The 19,006-nt window shown below is 34.5% G+C and overlaps 3 protein-coding genes across 4 annotated transcripts; 2 read left to right on the forward strand and 1 right to left on the reverse strand.

The window, feature by feature from the left end:
* Positions 7–3,739, reverse strand: LOC18592376 (proteasome subunit beta type-3-A). 2 transcript variants are annotated; one of them, XM_007019073.2, is made up of 7 exons: positions 3,572–3,739; positions 3,281–3,462; positions 3,075–3,182; positions 2,299–2,388; positions 905–989; positions 556–650; positions 7–319 (listed from the first exon to the last, which is right to left on the reverse strand). In XM_007019073.2, exons 1-7 carry the CDS (start codon positions 3,575–3,577, stop codon positions 271–273), a joined length of 615 nt encoding a protein of 204 aa, XP_007019135.1. In that variant the 5' UTR covers positions 3,578–3,739; the 3' UTR covers positions 7–270. The 2 variants fall into 2 exon arrangements, with proteins under 2 accessions (XP_007019135.1, XP_017981744.1); XM_018126255.1 differs by lacking the exon at positions 3,572–3,739 and having other exon boundaries at positions 3,281–3,468.
* Positions 5,109–11,133, forward strand: LOC18592377 (beta-galactosidase 16). The gene is made up of 19 exons (XM_018125321.1): positions 5,109–5,502; positions 6,519–6,614; positions 6,714–6,826; positions 6,904–6,970; positions 7,074–7,166; positions 7,249–7,392; positions 7,689–7,783; positions 7,870–7,975; positions 8,161–8,245; positions 8,319–8,437; positions 8,539–8,703; positions 8,865–9,046; positions 9,155–9,246; positions 9,365–9,474; positions 9,586–9,690; positions 9,946–10,053; positions 10,131–10,276; positions 10,378–10,732; positions 10,823–11,133. Exons 1-19 carry the CDS (start codon positions 5,341–5,343, stop codon positions 10,931–10,933), a joined length of 2,454 nt encoding a protein of 817 aa, XP_017980810.1. The 5' UTR covers positions 5,109–5,340; the 3' UTR covers positions 10,934–11,133.
* Positions 12,487–18,870, forward strand: LOC18592378 (beta-galactosidase 16). The gene is made up of 19 exons (XM_018126027.1): positions 12,487–12,793; positions 13,700–13,795; positions 13,942–14,054; positions 14,147–14,213; positions 14,578–14,670; positions 14,759–14,905; positions 15,374–15,468; positions 15,556–15,661; positions 15,803–15,887; positions 15,975–16,093; positions 16,205–16,372; positions 16,462–16,643; positions 16,738–16,826; positions 17,114–17,217; positions 17,481–17,573; positions 17,702–17,806; positions 17,890–18,035; positions 18,134–18,473; positions 18,577–18,870. Exons 1-19 carry the CDS (start codon positions 12,635–12,637, stop codon positions 18,685–18,687), a joined length of 2,418 nt encoding a protein of 805 aa, XP_017981516.1. The 5' UTR covers positions 12,487–12,634; the 3' UTR covers positions 18,688–18,870.

The raw sequence follows: 19,006 nt of genomic DNA on the forward strand, positions 1-19,006 counted from the left end.
ACCCAATTCATCCAACATATCGTCTGCATATTTAACTAGGAAACATCAATAGGAAGACAAATTTTAACTCATGAATGTATATCACTTCCACCACAACATTCACCACGCTGCAATAATATAAAACTTAGTCAATCGATTTCAGAATTATCAGAGCACATCAGATTCGAGCATTCACGATCAACAGCCTTGATAAACAAATAAAACTGAAAGTTATATAGTTGGCAATTAAAGGCTGACGGCTAAGGGGAAGATAAAGACAATTGGCTGCGCTCAATCCATCCTTCCCTTCAAAATTCTTTCTTTTACTTCTGTAGGTGTGCTGCAAAATGTATATTAAAAATGCACCAATTAGCTATTACTGCAAATGTTAAGTTTTAGCTGTCCAGACATTATCAGTCAGAAAACAACTAAACACTGCTTTTTCTCCATCAGGGAAGGGGAGAGTTTGGATGGTTCAAATAGCGACCAGATTCTCTTGGGTAAGGTTTTGATAAATATGAACTAAGGAAAAGAATGCTACTAAGAATATAAAAAAAAACATTTGAAAATGCTTACACAACATAGACATGTCCTCCCCAACCACTCAGACAGTCACGATCCACTGATGAAAGGAGTGCTTGAGAAACAGTTTCAAACAATTCATCAGGTTCCTGAATACAAAGAAAACAATGAGTCAATAAAGCGTGAATTCTATTACTGGCATGAATGATTTGCAGCTAACAACCACAATACTTTTAACTATGACACAATAAAGTGTAGTCATGTCTACCCCAAAAATGGGCACCATGTCTTAGCTTGTAGGTTACAAGCATATAAGCAATGAAATATTACACTTCTCGAAAAGATTCATCACTATTATGCATGTGTTAGTCTGAGCATAGGAAAATAAAAAAAATTGACAAACCATGTCCTCCTTGAACATTGACTCGCAGGCACCATAAAGAGACTCTGAGGCAGTACCAGCTACAACAAAATCTTTTGCAAGCTCCCTGCATTTCAAAGAAAGCAAACATAAAAACCAAAATAGTTTCAGCATTTGCATCAAAATATTAAAAAATCATTCAAACCATAAGATTTAAAATAGTACTGTCAAGCAGAAATCGAACTCAATGAAACGCAAAATACTGGATATATATCAGAGTTTAACATGTGATAAAGTTCGTATGAACCCAGTAACAGGCATGTATTAGACATATCTGATGAAGAGAGAGAGAGGACAAAGAATGACACATGGCAAACTGTGATTTCATCCAGAAATCCTTATACATTTAAATATCAAGCCTGAGATCATCTTTCTAAAATTTTCAATGGCATCAAAGGAAATTGGAAATACTTGTATAATTGCTACTCAAAATTCCAAACCTAAGTTACTGGTACAGAATATAACTTGGATATTTCTTCTGCTAGTTATTGCTATTTTAGAAAGGGTAGCTGCAACTCCAACTAGGAAGTTCCAAAAGAAAAGAAAATAGGGTAACAGCTATCTATGGGCATATGATGACCTGTGAAAATCAAACTCAATAGCTATTCCATTTTAAAGAGCCACTGACCACCAAACATTTTGAACTTTTCTTTTTAACGCAATCAATATATACATTTCCTATTTCCTTGAAAACCAAATAAAACATGCACAACCATTTAAACGTATATGTTTCTTAAAAATATTAACATCAACAAACAAAATTACAAATAAACATCTTTTATTGAAAAAAAATTTATTATATGGAGATGGGGGTTTGGGGACAGGTTCTTCCAGTTCATTATGTGAGGTACAGTGGAAAGCAAAGAATTCAAAGAGGGCCTAGAAGTGTTGCTGTTGACTTTTTCTAAAATCATGCAACTATTGATTGAGATCCAAAGCCCCTAGTTTGTTAAGTGTCTAGGATCATGCTTATAAAGGGTTGATTATGTTGGAGATAGAACCATAATGGGATTCTTTATTAAACAGCACCAAAATTTCGGGTTTTGGAATAAGAGTGAGATTCTTTTACTAAACAGAGCCAAAATTCCTGGTTTCCTCTCTTTGATGTCACAGGTGTCTAGACAATCAGTTATCATAGAGTAAAAGCTCAGCTTCTTAAGACATGAAAAAAAGCTTTTGTTTTTTTCTTCCTTTTCTACAAAAGAGATTAGAACAGAAAATTTACTGAAAGAAAGTTACATGCATTTGTTTATAGAACAACCCTCATTGTTAGGTAAATACTACATTATAAGTAAAATAAATAAATTATACCTAGCATCTAAGAAAAATTCATCCTTTTTGCTTCCAAAATACAAGAGAGAATAAAATCTACTTACTTGGCTCCAATGGAATCCATGGTGCAAATGAAGGGCTTGTCTTCATCTCCCAATCCAGCAATTACCGGTTGGCAGAAGTATGGACCAAACCTATGGAAAAAAGAAAAAAAAATGTCATAAAACTTGTATCGGTTACAAATAAAAATTGGACCCTTTCAAGTCATTCCCATTTGAACACAAACAATTCCTATGAGTTCCTCTCAAGCTTGACATGTTATCAAGGAAGGGCTTCAATTTGATTAGAGGGAAAGAAGAGAACTACATGTTAGGTTTTGAGGCTAAACATGAAAAGGGCAGTCAACAATTATCTTGGACGCTCAGTTTTTATCATAAGACAAGTGAATTATTTCCCTTCAAGGCGCAGAATAAGATGAAGCGACACTTAGCCAAGCAACGGCATAAGTAAGGCTTTTTCCTTGTGATGCATATTGCAAATTCTTCCTGTGCCCAACTTCATGTTTTAAAAAGGAAAAAACATGTACTTTTATCCATAACAACTCTTATGCATAATGTAAGCACCATATAGCAACTAAGCTCATTTTACCAATTCTCGATTACTCCTCCTATCATTTTAAAAATAGTTTACGTCCCAGTATTTTTTTCCCATCAAGCTAATGCAGAACGTATCAAGAGTTGGTACTTGGCAATACGAAACAAAATTAAGGCTTTCCATTTCCTCCCTTAATCTAAGAGCTAAGCTAAAACGTTAAAAGAATCTAATCTCAGTAATTAATTGAACTAATCAAAAGATTAAGTGGGGAGCCTTTTATACGAACCTTTTCTCGTAAAGAAGAGCAGAAACAAGGTTAGCAAAAGTCTCAGGTTTCATGTCCCTCTCTTCTCTTAGCTGATATAACTTGTGCCTAAACACAAGCCTTTGATACCTTGAAAAATTAAAAAAAAAATTACCACAAAACATATAATAATTTTTAAACAATAGAAAGCAGACAGGGGAAAAGTTAAGGTAAAAAAAAGGGAGTACAAGGTTTGAGCATCGGTGGCGAGGCCAGAGAGACCGAGAAAGAGGCGATCGTGGATTTTAGAAATCCTCTGGAAGTCGGTGGCGATTGTTTGGAGTTGAACGCCGAGTCTCCGATCGCTGGCGATGGCGAAGCAGTTCTTGCCTACCATCGCTACTAGGGCACTCCCATTGTACTCGAAGATCTGCATCATCCATCAAAAACTAATTTTTAATTAAGCTTCGGAGAAATAGGGTTTCAACTAAGAAATTAAAAAAAAAAAAAACTAATTTCGATTAAGAAATGAGACTTACCGACATTGAAGAATTTAGGGTTTATGCTATTAAATTTGATTCCGCGAGAAGAATGATTTTAGCAAAGAGAGAGAGAGTTTAAATGGAGAAGACTGTCAGATGGCTTGGAGGTCACTCCAGTTTCTAATGATTCAAGCTTTGCTCTTCATTTAAAAAAAAAAATGAAAAATAAAAACAGAGGGTTTTACTTTTGGAGAAAGTGTTGGGCTGAGTTTAATTTCTCTTCGAGCCTGACCCAACACCGATATTGGGCTTCCTTTTGTTTTCGCTACAAAGGTCTTTTGCTAGCTGGGCTTACTATTTGTTTTCAATAGTTCAACCTTGAGGTGCCCCATGATGGGCCGGACCAAGCGTACTGGATCTCCTTTTTCAAAGTCAAGTTCATCTCAGCCCATCAATTCAATTATTATATTTAATATATTTTAAAATTAAATTTTTAAAAAATATAATATTTATTAATGAAATACGTTAATCGATCTAAATTAGACCCAACCAAATTCCGGTCCAATAGACACCTATTGCTAAATAATCATTTGTTCATTTTCAAATGAGTTAAATTTTAGTACTTTTCACTTTTCTTTCAATTTATTACTAAGCAAAGCAAGAGCTAAGGTTCAATTGTGATGTTGTTTTAATTATTTGGACTCCATTTGGTAATCGAAAAGTAGTTTTCTAAAGAAGACGTTTTTTTTAAAAAATAATATTTTTTGTTATTTAAACGAAATATTATTTAAAAAATGAAATCGATAAGTTGATAGTAATTGGGTAGATCAAGAAAAGTCGTCGGTATAAAACCCTTGTCCAATGAACTTAAAACAAATTTTCTTTTTGTTTTTTCTTTTCTTTCCACCAAACCTAGCGTAAGTGAGTTGTTGAAGACATGGCCCCTGCTTTGCAAATATCCTAAGAGTGAGCAAACCAAAATTCTGAAAATTCAGTGGTCAATGACTCAGCATAGGAACTCACTTCCACTTTTCTAGTGGGTAAACCACGTTAATAACATGCTTTTGCAATTATAAGATACAGCAACTTTCAAATAGATGAGGACATTTTTAAAAAAATAAAAAACTCTTAAAAAGTTGACTTATTATTTTTTTTTAAATTTCTTTTATGATTTTTCTTATTTTTTTATAAAAAACTGTTTTTTTAAGAGTTTTTTAAAATTCTTTTTGATTACGTAGATAAACTAGCAAAAAATTAAGTCAAACAAACGCTAAGTCAAAAATCCATTTAAAGTAGTTAAAAACCATATTTGGTTTACATTAATACCAAATTGATTTGTTTCCCTCGTTAAAAGATAAAAGAATTATGGTCATATATTATTCAGAAATCTGGTCAATTTGGTTAACCGAATTGGACCCCTGATGGGTTTGATTAACCCATTTGTAAAAAAGAAAGAAAGAAAGGAAGAAAGCAGCTAGAAAAACTTGGTGAACTTCCCATGCAATCAGCTCAAGACTTTAATTACGCTTCAACATACAAATAAGGAAAAATATAACATCAATGCAAAATGCCACTTAATATGGCAATTGCGACCGCAATGAGATCCTGTTTTGTCATTGTAGCCTTGCGACGTGAATGAGATAGTTGGCTTTCCTTTTCTGTTCCCATAAGTTCCTCAAGAACCAGTTTGAATATTGTCAGATATTTTAGTTGGTGGAAGGGCTTTTCTCACGTTAAACAAACCCTTTGTAGCATAAGAAAAACACAAGCATCAAACGGGTCTGGAAAGGAGTGTTTAAGAGAATAGAACAAAAGGGTTCCGAGTTATGGGGCGATGGTTCTTGTTTCTTCTTGGATTGCTTTTAACTGTATCTGGTGGTAGAGGAAGCGGTGGCAATGTAACGTACGACGGAAGATCTTTGATCATCGACGGCCAACACAAGATTCTGTTTTCCGGCTCAATTCACTACCCTCGTAGCACTCCTCAGGTATTAATCTTCTTTACTTCTTACGTTAACTCTCGGTAAATATCTTTAATCTTTTTCTTTCCTTTCTTTTTCTTGCATAGTTATTGCTGTTAGGTCCGTTTGAAAGGAAGGGAGGCTGTGTTTTCAATCCTGGAAAAAACTTGTTTGGTGAAATAGTCAAATCACTAGAAGGAAAAGAAAACAGGGCAACGAGTTCTTGCCAAACCATATTGTTTTGGGATGGTTGATCTTTTCAACAAATCCATCAATGACTTGCTTAGACTGAGTTTGTCAATTTCTCTAAACAAAACTTGCCACTTGTTCTCCACGTTCTCCACTATAAACGTGTCAAATACTTTTGGTGGTATCACTATGGTATTTCCCATTTGACCTCTTCTTTTATCATTAAATTGACTGAAGAAGAACGTGTGACAATGGTGTCATCCCCTGTTTTCTTTTGATATTATTTTAGGGTCTGCGTTGTTTTCCTCTGTTTTCCAATTTTCGACAAACCAAACAAACTTTTACATGATTATCTCCTTTTGGGTACATTGACAGACTGCCATGACTTACCATATATTTTTTTTATTTTCTTTTGCATGATGTGTGAGAGGTCGATTATCATTATGATGATCAAGCTCTGGCCCTTTAGTTCAAACATATAATGGAGTTATTCAAGTTGGACTTAATTCGATTAAATTATCATCGATTTATTAAAAAATATTGAAAATTGAATAAAATTTGGTATTATGTAAATAAATATTATACACTTAATATTTTTTATATATGACACTATTAACAAATTTAAAAAATAAGAATACATTCAATAATTAATAAAAGAAAATATCAAAATACTTGAATTTGTCTCTGATTATTACTTGAGCTATATATAATGATTTGAATAGAGTAATTCACAAGTAACTTCATTCGTTTTACGTGTCGATACATGTCTTTTATCTTTTTATCTTTTACAGAAATTTCAGATTACTGCTTAAATTTTTTTAATGATAATAGTAACATGTAATTGAAATTTGCAGATGTGGTCATCTCTGATAGCCAAGGCCAAAGCTGGAGGACTAGACGTCATCGAAACCCTGGTATTTTGGAACCTACATGAGCCCCAACCAGGACAGGTAACCATTGATAATTATAATGTTCTTTTCCATTAATGTTGAACAAAAGAAGAGGGAAAAAATGTAGATGCTAAAGCTGCTATGCTCATCGTTCTGCAGTTTGATTTTAGTGGAAGACGCGATATAGTAAGGTTCATTAAGGAAATTCAAGCACAAGGTCTATACGCATGCATTAGGATCGGACCCTTCATTCAGGGCGAATGGTCTTACGGGTAATCAGATTACTTGCTGCAATACTTAAATCCGAGTCCTAGTTAGTTTTCCAAGGCATAACAATAGTGTTTTGCAGGGGTCTGCCATTTTGGTTGCATGACATTCCAGGGATAGTTTATAGATCAGATAATGAACCCTTTAAGGTTAGTATACTTCAGTTTCTCACTGGCTATGGAAAATATTCAGTTCAGGGGTCTGAAGGCAATGTTACCACTAATACTACTCCTATTTTTGGTGTAATGGCAGTACCAAATGCAGAAGTTTGTGTCAAAGATAGTGAGCATGATGAGAGCGGAAAATTTGTATGCTTCACAAGGAGGGCCAATTATTCTGTCACAGGTTTAAAGACCAGAAACATAAGCTTGCACCTTCTTTTCAACTAATATTATCCTCTGTGATTCTAAAAGTTGCTTTAATATAGATTGAAAATGAGTATGGAATGGTACAAGCAGCATTTAGAGAGAAAGGGCCTACTTATCTTCGTTGGGCTGCAGAAATGGCTGTGGGGCTTCAAACTGGCGTACCATGGGTGATGTGCAAGCAAGATGATGCTCCTGACCCTGTGGTTAGTCTCCAATTACTTTGAACAGATACTACACCTAATTGGACATTCCAGTTTCAAGCTTAATTAGCGGATTCTATGCTTAAAAAACAAATTTTGAAAGCAATAAAAGTTACTTTCAGATTCTTCTCAAAAGTATATCGTCGGTGTTTTTACCATGATTCCATAGCAATCACTGGTCAAGAACTTTGAGAAAATAATTTGAACTCTATCTTTCAGTTGAATTTCCTTGATGAAATCCTTTCTTATTCTTTTCCCTTGTGCTTTTCATTTTTGTTGAAATTTGGGCAAATTGATAGATTAATGCATGCAATGGGAGGCGGTGTGGAGAAACATTTGCCGGACCCAACTCACCAAATAAGCCTGCAATATGGACAGAGAACTGGACAAGCTTGTATGTTTTTGTCCTGATTTTTCATTTTGCATTTCTGTTTACTATTTTGCACCCGCTTAATAATGAGCTTGGAAATTTTTTTGAAGTTACCAAGTATATGGAGATGACGTAGACATCAGATCAGCTGAAGACATAGCATTCCATGTTGCACTCTTCATTGCAAAGAAAGGCAGCTATGTGAATTATTATATGGTATGGCAATCCTCTATCAATATTAAAAATCGTAATAGATTGTGTTTCAAATTTCATTAGCAGGTTACTGATATTAATAGCTTATTTTACCTGGTTAAACTTGTAATGCACATATGATTTGAGGTAATAGTCATAAAGAAATGAAAAATAAATCCAACTAATTGCATAGCTTCAATAACTTGTAGTACCATGGAGGAACAAATTTTGGAAGAAATGCAGCTGCATATATGCTGACAGGTTATTATGATCAAGCTCCTCTTGATGAGTATGGTAAGTATAAATCGCTTTTTATCTTATTCAAATCAAAGAGTGAATTTTTTTAACTTGTCGAGTTGTCTTTCAGGTTTGTTTAGGCAGCCTAAATGGGGTCACCTTAAAGAGTTACATGCTGCAATCAAGTTATGCTCAAAACCTCTAATCTCTGGAGTATATACCACCATGGCTTTAGGTCGATCACAACAAGTAAGAACATCGGTGGAACTTAATCATTTTTCCTCTCAATTCTGATTAAAATCCTTTTGGGGGCAATTAATCAAGGACATATTCCAATATGTTGGTAACAGGCCTTTGTTTACAGAGGAAATTCAGTTGACTGTGCTGCTTTTCTGGTAAATAATGACACAAGGAAGAATGTTGGAGTAACTTTTCTGAACTCATTTTATGAATTGCCTCCAAAGTCAATCAGCATCCTGCCAGACTGCAAGACTGAGGCGTTTAACACTGCTAAGGTATGCTTAAAGTTCATAAGTTAAAAGTTAAACCATATATGAATGTAAGCATCTTATATAGGGGAGTTTCATCATTTATAGCTATAAAATAGATTACTTGTGAGAGAAGGAAATACAAATTTGCAGAGAGAGACTCAGATTCTTCTGCTCATATCGAACAGGTAAGCACACAATACAACACCAGAGCAGTGGAAACAAGACAGAAGCTAGATTCAATTGAAAAATGGGAAGAATTTAAGGAAGCTATCCCCACTTTTGAGAAGACTTCTTTGAGAGCAAACATTTTGTTGGAGCACATGAATACAACAAAGGATACTTCTGATTATCTTTGGTACACTTTCAGGTACGCCAAAAGGAGTTTATTCCATTAAGCAGAGCTAATGGTGAAATTCGAGTGAAAACCAGTGTTCATATCATAAAATACTTATTATGTAATATTTAAATATTTTAGGTTTCAAAATGATTTTTCTGATGCCCAATATGTGCTTAATGTGACCTCCTCTGCACATGTATTACATGCCTTTGTAAATGGAGCATCTGTAGGTGAGTTTCATTATCTCCTTAAGCTTTTCCACGATTGAAATCGATCTCAAGTATCATCTTTGATCCTGCAACGGGGTAATAACAAATTGTTTTCTTTCACTGTACCATTCTTCTTTAGGTTTCACTCATGGAAGTTATAAGACTAAAACTCCCAACCTAGAGAGGAAAGTTACTTTAAGTAATGGAACAAACCATATCTCCTTGCTTAGTGGAATGGTTGGATTACCGGTGATTGTCGATTATTCTTCCCTAATTTTCCTCATATGTTAATGAGTAACTAAATAGAATTTATGTTTGTCACCTTGATCCTAATAGGTTACCTTTATTTGTGGTATAAAGGATTCAGGAGCATACCTTGAGCGAAGGGTGGCGGGAGTAAGTAGAGTGATCATCAAGGGTGAACATGAAATTAAAGATTTTACCAGCTATTCATGGGGATATCAGGTTATTGTCTTTAATTCCCAGGTTTTAGTTTCAATATCTAAGGTTCAGCTTCCAGCTATAAATGGGATATCTGGATATTTTCACCAAGAAAAGACCCAGAAAATTGTATTTAATTTCACAGAATTTGAATCGATGTAATAGCAACTTTCAAGAAGTTAATTTGTCACCTTGATCTGTAATATCGTTGGAAAACTGATAGAATATTGATTGATGACTGAAATGTTTTACCCATACATTTGAAAATTTTCCTGGAAGGTTGGGCTGTTAGGTGAGAAATTACAAGTATACACAGATTTTGGATCAAGCAAAATACAATGGAATACCTATGGAAGCTCTACTCATCGAACTCTAACGTGGTACAAGGTATGGAAGCTGTAAATTTATTCAACATAATGAACCATAGATAATCCTCATTAATTTCTACTAAATGCTGTTTGTAGACTCTATTTGATGCACCAGTTGGAAAGGACCCTGTGGCATTAAACCTGGAGTCCATGGGAAAGGGTGAAGCCTGGGTGAATGGCCAGAGCATTGGTAGATATTGGGTCTCATTCCTTACCCCAAAGGGAAGTCCTTCACAAACATGGTAAAGTGGCATTTCTTGAATAATTGCATGCCTCATATGATTGAAACAGAATTTTATACATTTGTTTAAATAATGTTTGATCTTGAATTTCATTTTTTTAGGTACAATGTACCTCGATCCTTCCTCAAACCAACCAATAACCTACTCGTTATCCTAGAAGAACAAAATGGATACCCTCTTGGTATTTCCGTAGACACCATATCGATCACAAAAGTGTGTGGTCATGTGTCTGATTCGCATCTCCCACCAGTTATTTCATGGCGAGGACAAAACAAAACAGAAGAAAAGAACCACGAGAAGCACCATGGAAGGAGGCCTAAAGTTCAGCTTCGATGTCCTCCAGGAAGGAACATTTCCAGCATCTTGTTTTCAAGCTATGGCAACCCTTCTGGTGATTGTGGAAGTTATGCCATTGGGAGCTGTCACTCATCTAACTCTTTAGCCATAGTTGAGGAGGTTAGCTTACACCATCTGTTGTTGTTCAGTTCTACTTCGCTTACATATATATATATTGACTCTGGTTTTTCTTGCAATGTAACTTGACAGGCTTGTCTAGGGAAGAGGATTTGTTCCATCCCTGTTTGGAGCCAAAAATTTGGTGATGATCCATGTCCAGGCATACCAAAAACCCTGTTGGTTGATGCACAGTGCACATAAGAGTGAACAATTTGTATAGCTTAGTTTTTTGCATTTTAAAGATTGAAGAATTGATTCAATATGAAACCGGTTCACCCTTTTAGATTTTTTAACCTGTTAGTCAATATTAAAGCTATAAAGAATTTATGTAATTCTCATTGAAAGTGGGTTGTAAATCGCAATATAATGCTATGAACAAAAGAAGGAAAAAGAGAGCAAAATAAAAGATATTCATCATGTACATGTCATGCCATTTTTGAATGGATGAAATCTAACTAAACACTATTCCTATAATGCATTCTTTACAACAGAAATAGAAAAAATGGTTAAGATTTTTGTGGGATTTTGGGTTTATCAAGTTGTTTCTTTGTCAGATTGAATAAAATCGTCTAAAATATCTTCTTCTTTTTTTTGAAAATCATCTAAAATATCTTAATCTTTTTCAATCACATTTTTTTGAAATTTAATTAATTCCTTAATTTATGCATAGGAGGATCAGCAACATTCCAAAATTTTAAAATTACTTTAACAATTTAATTTCTTTTTTGGGTTTTTAATTTTAAAATCAATGAGATATTTCTTCTTATCCCTTTGCTTGAAGGGAAAATCCTATGATTTTGCAGGATTTTGCCACACCCTTTCACCAATGGGCCAAAACCCAGGTTAACCAAACAAGGATTAAAACTTTATACTATATTAATTACTGTGAAATTTTAAAATCATCTTTAAACATAGGTCCCTTTTAAGAATATGCATTTTTTTTATGTGTCAATGTATGTGACTAAGACTAAGTATAGAAATACATGCCATCAATAATATGAACATGTTTTACTATTGGTTCTCTCTATTTTGAATATATACTGAATTTTTTTTAAAAAATATATACATCTTTTCTGTTTCCACTTTTTATAAACAAATGGCATATTGAGACATTTTTATTAATTATATATAATCATGTAAGATTTTTTTAAATTTCATTTTACTTTAATGTATATACACACACACACGTAAAGTGATTATTAGAATGTGTAGTATTACAATTCATAATTAAAAATAATTAAAGTTACCGATGTTTTTTTTTTATTGAACTAAAAATATGAGATTGGGCACCTTTCGTACCTTCTTGCATGTCCTAAAAATTTTAATAATGGAAAATGACAGAATTAATGCAATAATAATATCAGTTAATTCCCCTCCTTAAATGTTGTAATATGACACAGACAAAAAGAATACTAACTTTTCATTAATTAAATAACATAGAATAACATCTAAGGATCTATAATAGATGCTATACAAAATTACAAGATAAGATAATTAGTTAATGATACAGTCATCACCATCAACTACTTTATTTTTTATATTAAATGCACAAAATAGAATACTGTCAACAAAAGAAATTGTTTTCCACCCTAATAATAATAGTGCCACTTGTCAAAAACCAGTACCAGTGATATAATTCCACCATTTAATTATACCCATATATTAATAGAGAAAAATAATTAAAAAAAGGTAAAAGACTGCAAATTAACAAAAAAAGGTTTTATATAATTTGATATTGTCAGATTGCTTTCCTAAGAAGAAAAGGAAACGGTAGAGCATGTCCATAAAATCCTCCCGAGTGTATATATGTATCAGTTAAGATAGAAGGAGAAGTTGACAAAGAGCAGCAAGAAAACAGACGCTCTCCTCTCCAGCAAGTTCATCACTAGTAGTTTTGTTGAGATGTTAGGGTTGTTTTGGTTGGTTTTTCTGGCAGCTGCTGCTGCTTGTGGCTGCTGTCATGGAAGAAATGTAACGTATGATGGAAGATCATTGATCATCGATGGCCAACATAAAGTTCTCTTCTCTGGTTCAATCCACTACCCTCGTAGCACTCCCGAGGTATACATACAAGCAGCAACCCTTTTATGTTTTTGAAGCTATATATTTTCATATATTGTTAAGTTGAGAAACTATGGAGAAATCTGTGTGCCTTATTAGCTATCGTTTCACGCAAAACCATCTTAGAAAGATAGGTAAGCAAAAGATCTTTTCTAATGGAATTTGTTGAGAAAATCATGGAGCTTGACGTGTGGTACTATATCTATACGTTTAGTTTAATTTAATCCCTTTCCATAACTAACAGAATCATCCGGCTTTCTCTTCAAAGTGGAGTCTATATACTAAGATGATTGAGATGTTCTTCATTTAAAATATATATTTGATTGAGATGATCGTAATCCTAGTTTGCTACTCAAAACGTGAAAGGTAAGTTCTACCCATCTAATTACTTGAAATGGCTCGAAAAGTATGGAAGTTAAACATAATTTTTTTCTGTTTTTGGTATTAATTTAGGATTTCATATAACAATTGTGAAGGACACAATGCATGTTTCTTTATTTTGATTGCTTGTAATCTAACTGAACTGTTGCTTCTCTTTGCGATATAAGACAAATTCTCCTAACCAACCATCCCCATCCCCATCTCGTGCATATATAAATGCAGTTTGTCGCTCCTCAATTACTTGGCGGTTGGTGCAATCCCAACGTAGAAAGGAAAGAAAGACGTCTCAAATTTGGAAACCTTTTCCCCTTTTTCTTTATATATATATATATATATGTATATTTAAAAAAATTATATATTAAACACTTGATCGAATTAATTTAATCCAAGCTAACGTTTTGAATACCATTTACTAATAGAAAATGTAATTTAGAAATACATTAAAAAGAATAACGTGTAATATTTTGAGAGCTAAATTTGTTATCATCAAAGAAAGGTTAGCTAAAGAGGTTATACTAATTGCAGATGTGGCCATCACTTATAGCCAAAGCAAAGCAAGGAGGGATTGATGTGATTCAAACTTATGTGTTTTGGAACCTCCATGAGTCCCAACAAGGACAGGTGACTCACCTTGAAATTTCTATGCTGCCTCTTTCCCATTTTTCTAGTATATATTATTAGTACAATAATGTAATTGATTTAGTTCAAATAAAGAAATGATTCCATTTTTTTTATTTATTTCAAGCTTATAAAAATAATTTTTGCAGTATGATTTTAGTGGAAGGCGTGACATAGTAAGGTTCATAAAGGACGTCCAAGCCCATGGCCTGTATGTTTGCCTCAGAATTGGACCCTTCATTCAGAGTGAATGGACTTATGGGTAAAAATCGTTGCTGGCCATCGCCATCCTCTTCTTCTTCTTCACTGCAACCATGGTTTAATTAACTGAGCATGACTTTGTCGATGGTGCAGGGGTCTGCCCTTTTGGTTGCATGATGTCCCTGGGATTGTTTTTCGATCCGACAACGGACCCTTCAAGGTAGCTAAACTTTACAAAAACTTGAGAAGATTTTAAAAAAAAAGTTGATCTATTACTTTATATTTGCTTATTTAGACTGGCAAATTTTACTTAAGTTCTATAATTTTTTCTATAATTCTTAACCTCTGAATCATCTCATTTAGATTTTTAATGTTTTAAAAATATTTATATTTTATTTTTTAAAATTATTTTATTAAAATTGACGTAATATTCATATTGTAAATTAAATAACACGTCACGTGAATATTCTCTTAATATTTCAGATAAAAATTAAAAACCATAAACAAAATTTATTCAATTCAAACAACGAATAAAAATATTCAATGATAGGCTATTAACAAAATGTTTGTCTGATTAACGACAGTATCACATGCAAAAGTGGGTGACAAAGGTGGTAAACATGATGAAATCGGAGAGATTATATGCTTCGCAAGGAGGGCCAATCATACTATCACAGGTTTGATTTCCTAGTGGAAAAACTCAATATTATTATCTCATCTTTGGAATTTGCATGGTGTAACCAAGTGGTATGCGCATCATTTTAGATTGAGAACGAGTACCAAAGGATAGAATCAGCCTTCCCTGATGAGAAAGGGTCGCGTTATGTTCACTGGGCGGCAGGCATGGCCGTGGGACTTAAAACCGGCGTGCCCTGGATAATGTGCAGCCAGCAAGATGCCCCTGACCCTGTGGTTAGTTCTTCCTTCTCTTACACTCTTAATTAATGGGGATTTATCTCCATATTTTGTGGCTGACTGATGTTGATGATTATATATTTATGCAATTGCCACATAATGACATGATTATCTAGTGACAACAGTTGACAAGCAAGGGGTAACGGCTAGCCATTTTCACCATTAAATTGTTACCATCGATCCTATTTACTATCGTCACCATTAACAAATACTATACCTGGTTTTAAAAAATGATTAGAAGACTGATAAGAACTTACTAAGAAGGAAAATGAATCCAGGAAAAAGGTGGACCTGTGCCGAACATTTCTAGATTTAGTGGTCGAGGTTTGATACAAAAGAATCAGAAGGTTGAGCTACGGCTATATATAGCTCAATCATTTCGATGGAATAATTATTTATCCCCCATGTCAAAATTTTTACTATATCCATAGCATTAGTACATGGTCTAATATTTGGCATTTGCAGATCAATGCATGCAATGGGTTTCAATGTGGAGTAAAATTCGAAGGACCCAACTCACCTAATAAGCCTTCCATGTGGACTGAAAACTGGACGAGTTTGTATGTATGACAAGCGCAGGTACTTTAATTAATCTTGAAATTTGAAAAAGGCTAAAGAAACCAATTTCTTCGTTTTTTCTTTTGAAGCTTGCAAAGGTATGGTCAAGAGGTATTCCTGAGATCAGCCACAGATATTGCATTTCATGTTGCCTTGTTCATTGCCAAGAATGGAAGCTATGTAAATTACTATATGGTATGACCAACCTCTCTTCCTACTACCTTATACTCGTCATCAGATATATATTTGTTTTATGTACACAGAGGACATATGCTCCCTACTATATATGCATATTACCACTATTTCTTTTCCAACATTTTAAAGTTTTGTTAACAGTACCATGGAGGAACCAATTTCGGAAGAACAGCTGCTGCATACATAATTACAAGTTACTATGATCAAGCACCTCTTGATGAATATGGTATGCTAGCTTCTATGAGTATTTTGTGTTTATGGCATGATTTTAAACTTTCAAACAAAGTTAACATTGTTTAGTTGATGGGTTCAGGTTTGATTAGGCAACCTTTATGGGGTCACCTTAAGGAGTTGCATGCTGCAATAAGGTTATGCACAAAGCCTCTGCTTTCTGGAGCATATGAAACTTACTCTTCGGGTAAACTTCAAGATGTGAGAACAATTCTTAGCGAGAAGCAAAATTTTGTGTCTGTTTAATCTCTGCAGACAAAAATATATGCCTTCAAACTTCAATTGAAATTGTGTTTTATCTGTTATGTCAAGGCTTATGTCTTTAAAGGAAAGTCATCAGGAGACTGTGCTGCATTTCTGGTAAACAGTGACAACACCACCAATGCTAGAGTCCGTTTCCAAAATGTTTCATTTGAATTGCCTCCAATGTCGATAAGCATTCTGCCAGACTGCAAGAACGTAGCCTTCAATACTGCAAAAGTAAGACACAAATCCGCATTCTTTCCTTTCTTCAGTGGTTGCTTAACTTTGCTGCAAGAAAATCATCTCAGCTTGCTTGTATTTAACAGGTAAGCACACAGTACAATACAAGATCAATGACAGTAAGACACAAGTTTGATTCGACTGGAAGATGGGAAGAGTACAAAGAGCCTATCCCTACCTTTTCAAAGACTAAGTTAAGAGCCAAAAATTTACTTGATCATATGAGTACAACGAAAGATACATCTGATCACCTTTGGTACACTCTCAGGTAACCATAACTTGGATGCAAACCGTCGCAGGTTGAACTTGTTTGAACCGTATTAGATCCTGAAAATGCTTTTCATTTCACCATGCAAATGCAGCTTTCAGCATGACTCTGATGCCCAAGCTGTACTTTCTGTGACATCCGATGCCCATGTTTTACATTCATTTGTCAATGGAGCGTACACAGGTGAACTTGTTCATCTTTTAACCTCTTTTTGATGGTTGATAAACTAAAAATCGCCAATCTGATCATATGATTTTTACTATGTATTTAAGTAAGATTAACACCATTAGCTTAAGATTTGACATTTAAATAGGAAAATGTATAGATGCTGGATTTCTGCTATCAATTTTTCAGATTTGTCATATCAGGAAGAAAGCAACAAACCCAATCCACATGTTATACTATTTGTTTCTACTTATCTCCTCGAAACCGCTCTGTACTTCACATGTTTGTTCTGTTTTGTTCTTTAGGATATGCATACGGTGGGAAGAAGAATTTCGAACTGAATAACACAGTTCACTTGAATAATGGAACAAACAATATCTCCTTATTTAGCGTTATGGTTGGATTTCCGGTACTTTAAATCCCAATTTTTCTCTCTCCACATTGTATATTTTATTTCTCATAACTTTGATGCATTATTAAAGGACGTAACTTGAGCATTAAATCATGGGAATATATACGCGAAAGAGATAGCCGAACATGCCATAAACATTCTTGTGGTCATGTCATTGTCACTACTCTCTAGTTACTCAATAGTTTTGGTTTTATGTGATCCATCTATTAGTCTATCATCTACGGTTGGAGCTAACGAATAGTTTCAATTGTAATGTAAAGGATTCAGGAGCATATCTTGAGCATAAGACTGCGGGCATACAAAGCGTGACGATTCAGAACGAGGATCTCAATAACTATCAATGGGGATATCAGGTGATGATTTTCCTAAAGCCTGATTTTCATGCTACATCTGTTTATTATTTGTTAAAGCCTGAAAGACAGACTGTAATAGCAAAGAAGTTTCCTACATTGTGCTATGGTGTTAAAATTTTTTCTTCAAGGTTGGGTTGTCAGGAGAAAGTTCACGAATTTTTACAGAACATGGATCGAATAAAGTTCAATGGAATAGGTTTCATGGCATACATCATCGACTGACATGGTATAAGGTGAGAAAGTTATTCTTATGCCAGTAAAATATGTCATCAATGGGATCTATGGCCTGATTTTTATGTCCATTTTCGTTTGGCAGACTCTATTCGATGCACCTGGAGGAAATGATCCGCTTGCACTGAACCTTGGTTCCATGGGAAAGGGTGAAGTTTGGGTTAATGGCCAGAGCATTGGCCGATATTGGGTCTCACTTCACACACCTGAGCTTAGGCCTTCACAAACGTGGTAAAAGTTTCTGTAATAACTACTAATAGACAAAACCTAAGATCAGGTCCTGCTCTGTCGATAACTCTTTAGCTTAAGCTCAAACCATTCTTTTCCAGGTACAACATACCGCGACCCTTCCTGAAACCTACAGGAAACTTGTTAGTTCTACTAGAAGAAGAATATGGGGACCCTCTCCGGATTACATTGGGCAGTATTTCAATTTCAAAAGTATGTGGACATGTGTCTGAGTCGCATTTGCCCCCAGTAATGCAAAGCCAAAGTGGAGTGAACTATAACAAGGATCTTGCTCGAAGGCCTAAGGTTCAGCTCCATTGTCCTCCAGAGAGAAATATTTCCAGGATCCTGTTTGCAAGCTTTGGAACTCCATCCGGTGATTGCAATAACTATGCCATTGGAAACTGTCATCTATCTAGTTCGAGAGCCATTGTTGAAAAGGTGAACTTCCATTCCTCTAATGTGACTTTAATTTTTGTGGAACAATGGTTCTTATGCTATCTCTAGTACTGATAATTTATCACAACGGCAACAATCTTTGTAGGCTTGTCTGGGGAAGAAGAAATGTTCCATCCGCCTCCCGGATCAAGCTTTTGGTCGTGACCCATGTCCAGGCATCCCTAAAACATTATTAATCGATGCACAATGCACATGATAGGAACGAACATACTATATACTAGTAACCTATGTCTGTAAATACATATATCAATGCTTTCAAGTGATTCCACTCAGTAACCCCTGTTAATAATCCTTTTGTGAAATTAATGATAAATTATGGATAATAATGTAAATTTATACAATTTTTCAATAAAAATGAAAGCATACTTATCTGATTCTATATTTTTCTTGCTTTTCAGAGTGCTAATTTATAGATACTGATCAGTCCCCCTATTTCTAGGGCCCTTATGAGTTGTCAAATTCATAAGGTTTAATTTGCAAGAGAGAAAATAATAAAAAAAATTTGACAATGCTAT

The sequence above is a fragment of the Theobroma cacao genome, chromosome 8, assembly GCF_000208745.1.
Source record: "Theobroma cacao cultivar B97-61/B2 chromosome 8, Criollo_cocoa_genome_V2, whole genome shotgun sequence".
Classification (NCBI taxonomy): domain Eukaryota; kingdom Viridiplantae; phylum Streptophyta; class Magnoliopsida; order Malvales; family Malvaceae; genus Theobroma; species Theobroma cacao.

Excerpts from the sequence above, each read along its gene's own strand:
- LOC18592376 (XM_007019073.2), bottom strand. Across the intron at positions 990-2,298 it reads ATGGATTCCATTGGAGCCAA|GGAGCTTGCAAAAGATTTTG; the intron begins GTAAGTAGATTT and ends TTTGAAATGCAG. Across the intron at positions 651-904 it reads CAATGTTCAAGGAGGACATG|GAACCTGATGAATTGTTTGA; the intron begins GTTTGTCAATTT and ends CTTTGTATTCAG.
- LOC18592377 (XM_018125321.1), top strand. The coding sequence starts at position 5,341 with ATGGGGCGATGGTTCTTGTTTCTTCTTGGATTGCTTTTAACTGTATCT. Across the intron at positions 7,167-7,248 it reads GGCCAATTATTCTGTCACAG|ATTGAAAATGAGTATGGAAT; the intron begins GTTTAAAGACCA and ends GCTTTAATATAG. Across the intron at positions 8,246-8,318 it reads AGCTCCTCTTGATGAGTATG|GTTTGTTTAGGCAGCCTAAA; the intron begins GTAAGTATAAAT and ends GTTGTCTTTCAG.
- LOC18592378 (XM_018126027.1), top strand. The coding sequence starts at position 12,635 with ATGTTAGGGTTGTTTTGGTTGGTTTTTCTGGCAGCTGCTGCTGCTTGT. Across the intron at positions 13,796-13,941 it reads ATGAGTCCCAACAAGGACAG|TATGATTTTAGTGGAAGGCG; the intron begins GTGACTCACCTT and ends TAATTTTTGCAG. Across the intron at positions 15,469-15,555 it reads ACTGAAAACTGGACGAGTTT|CTTGCAAAGGTATGGTCAAG; the intron begins GTATGTATGACA and ends TTTCTTTTGAAG.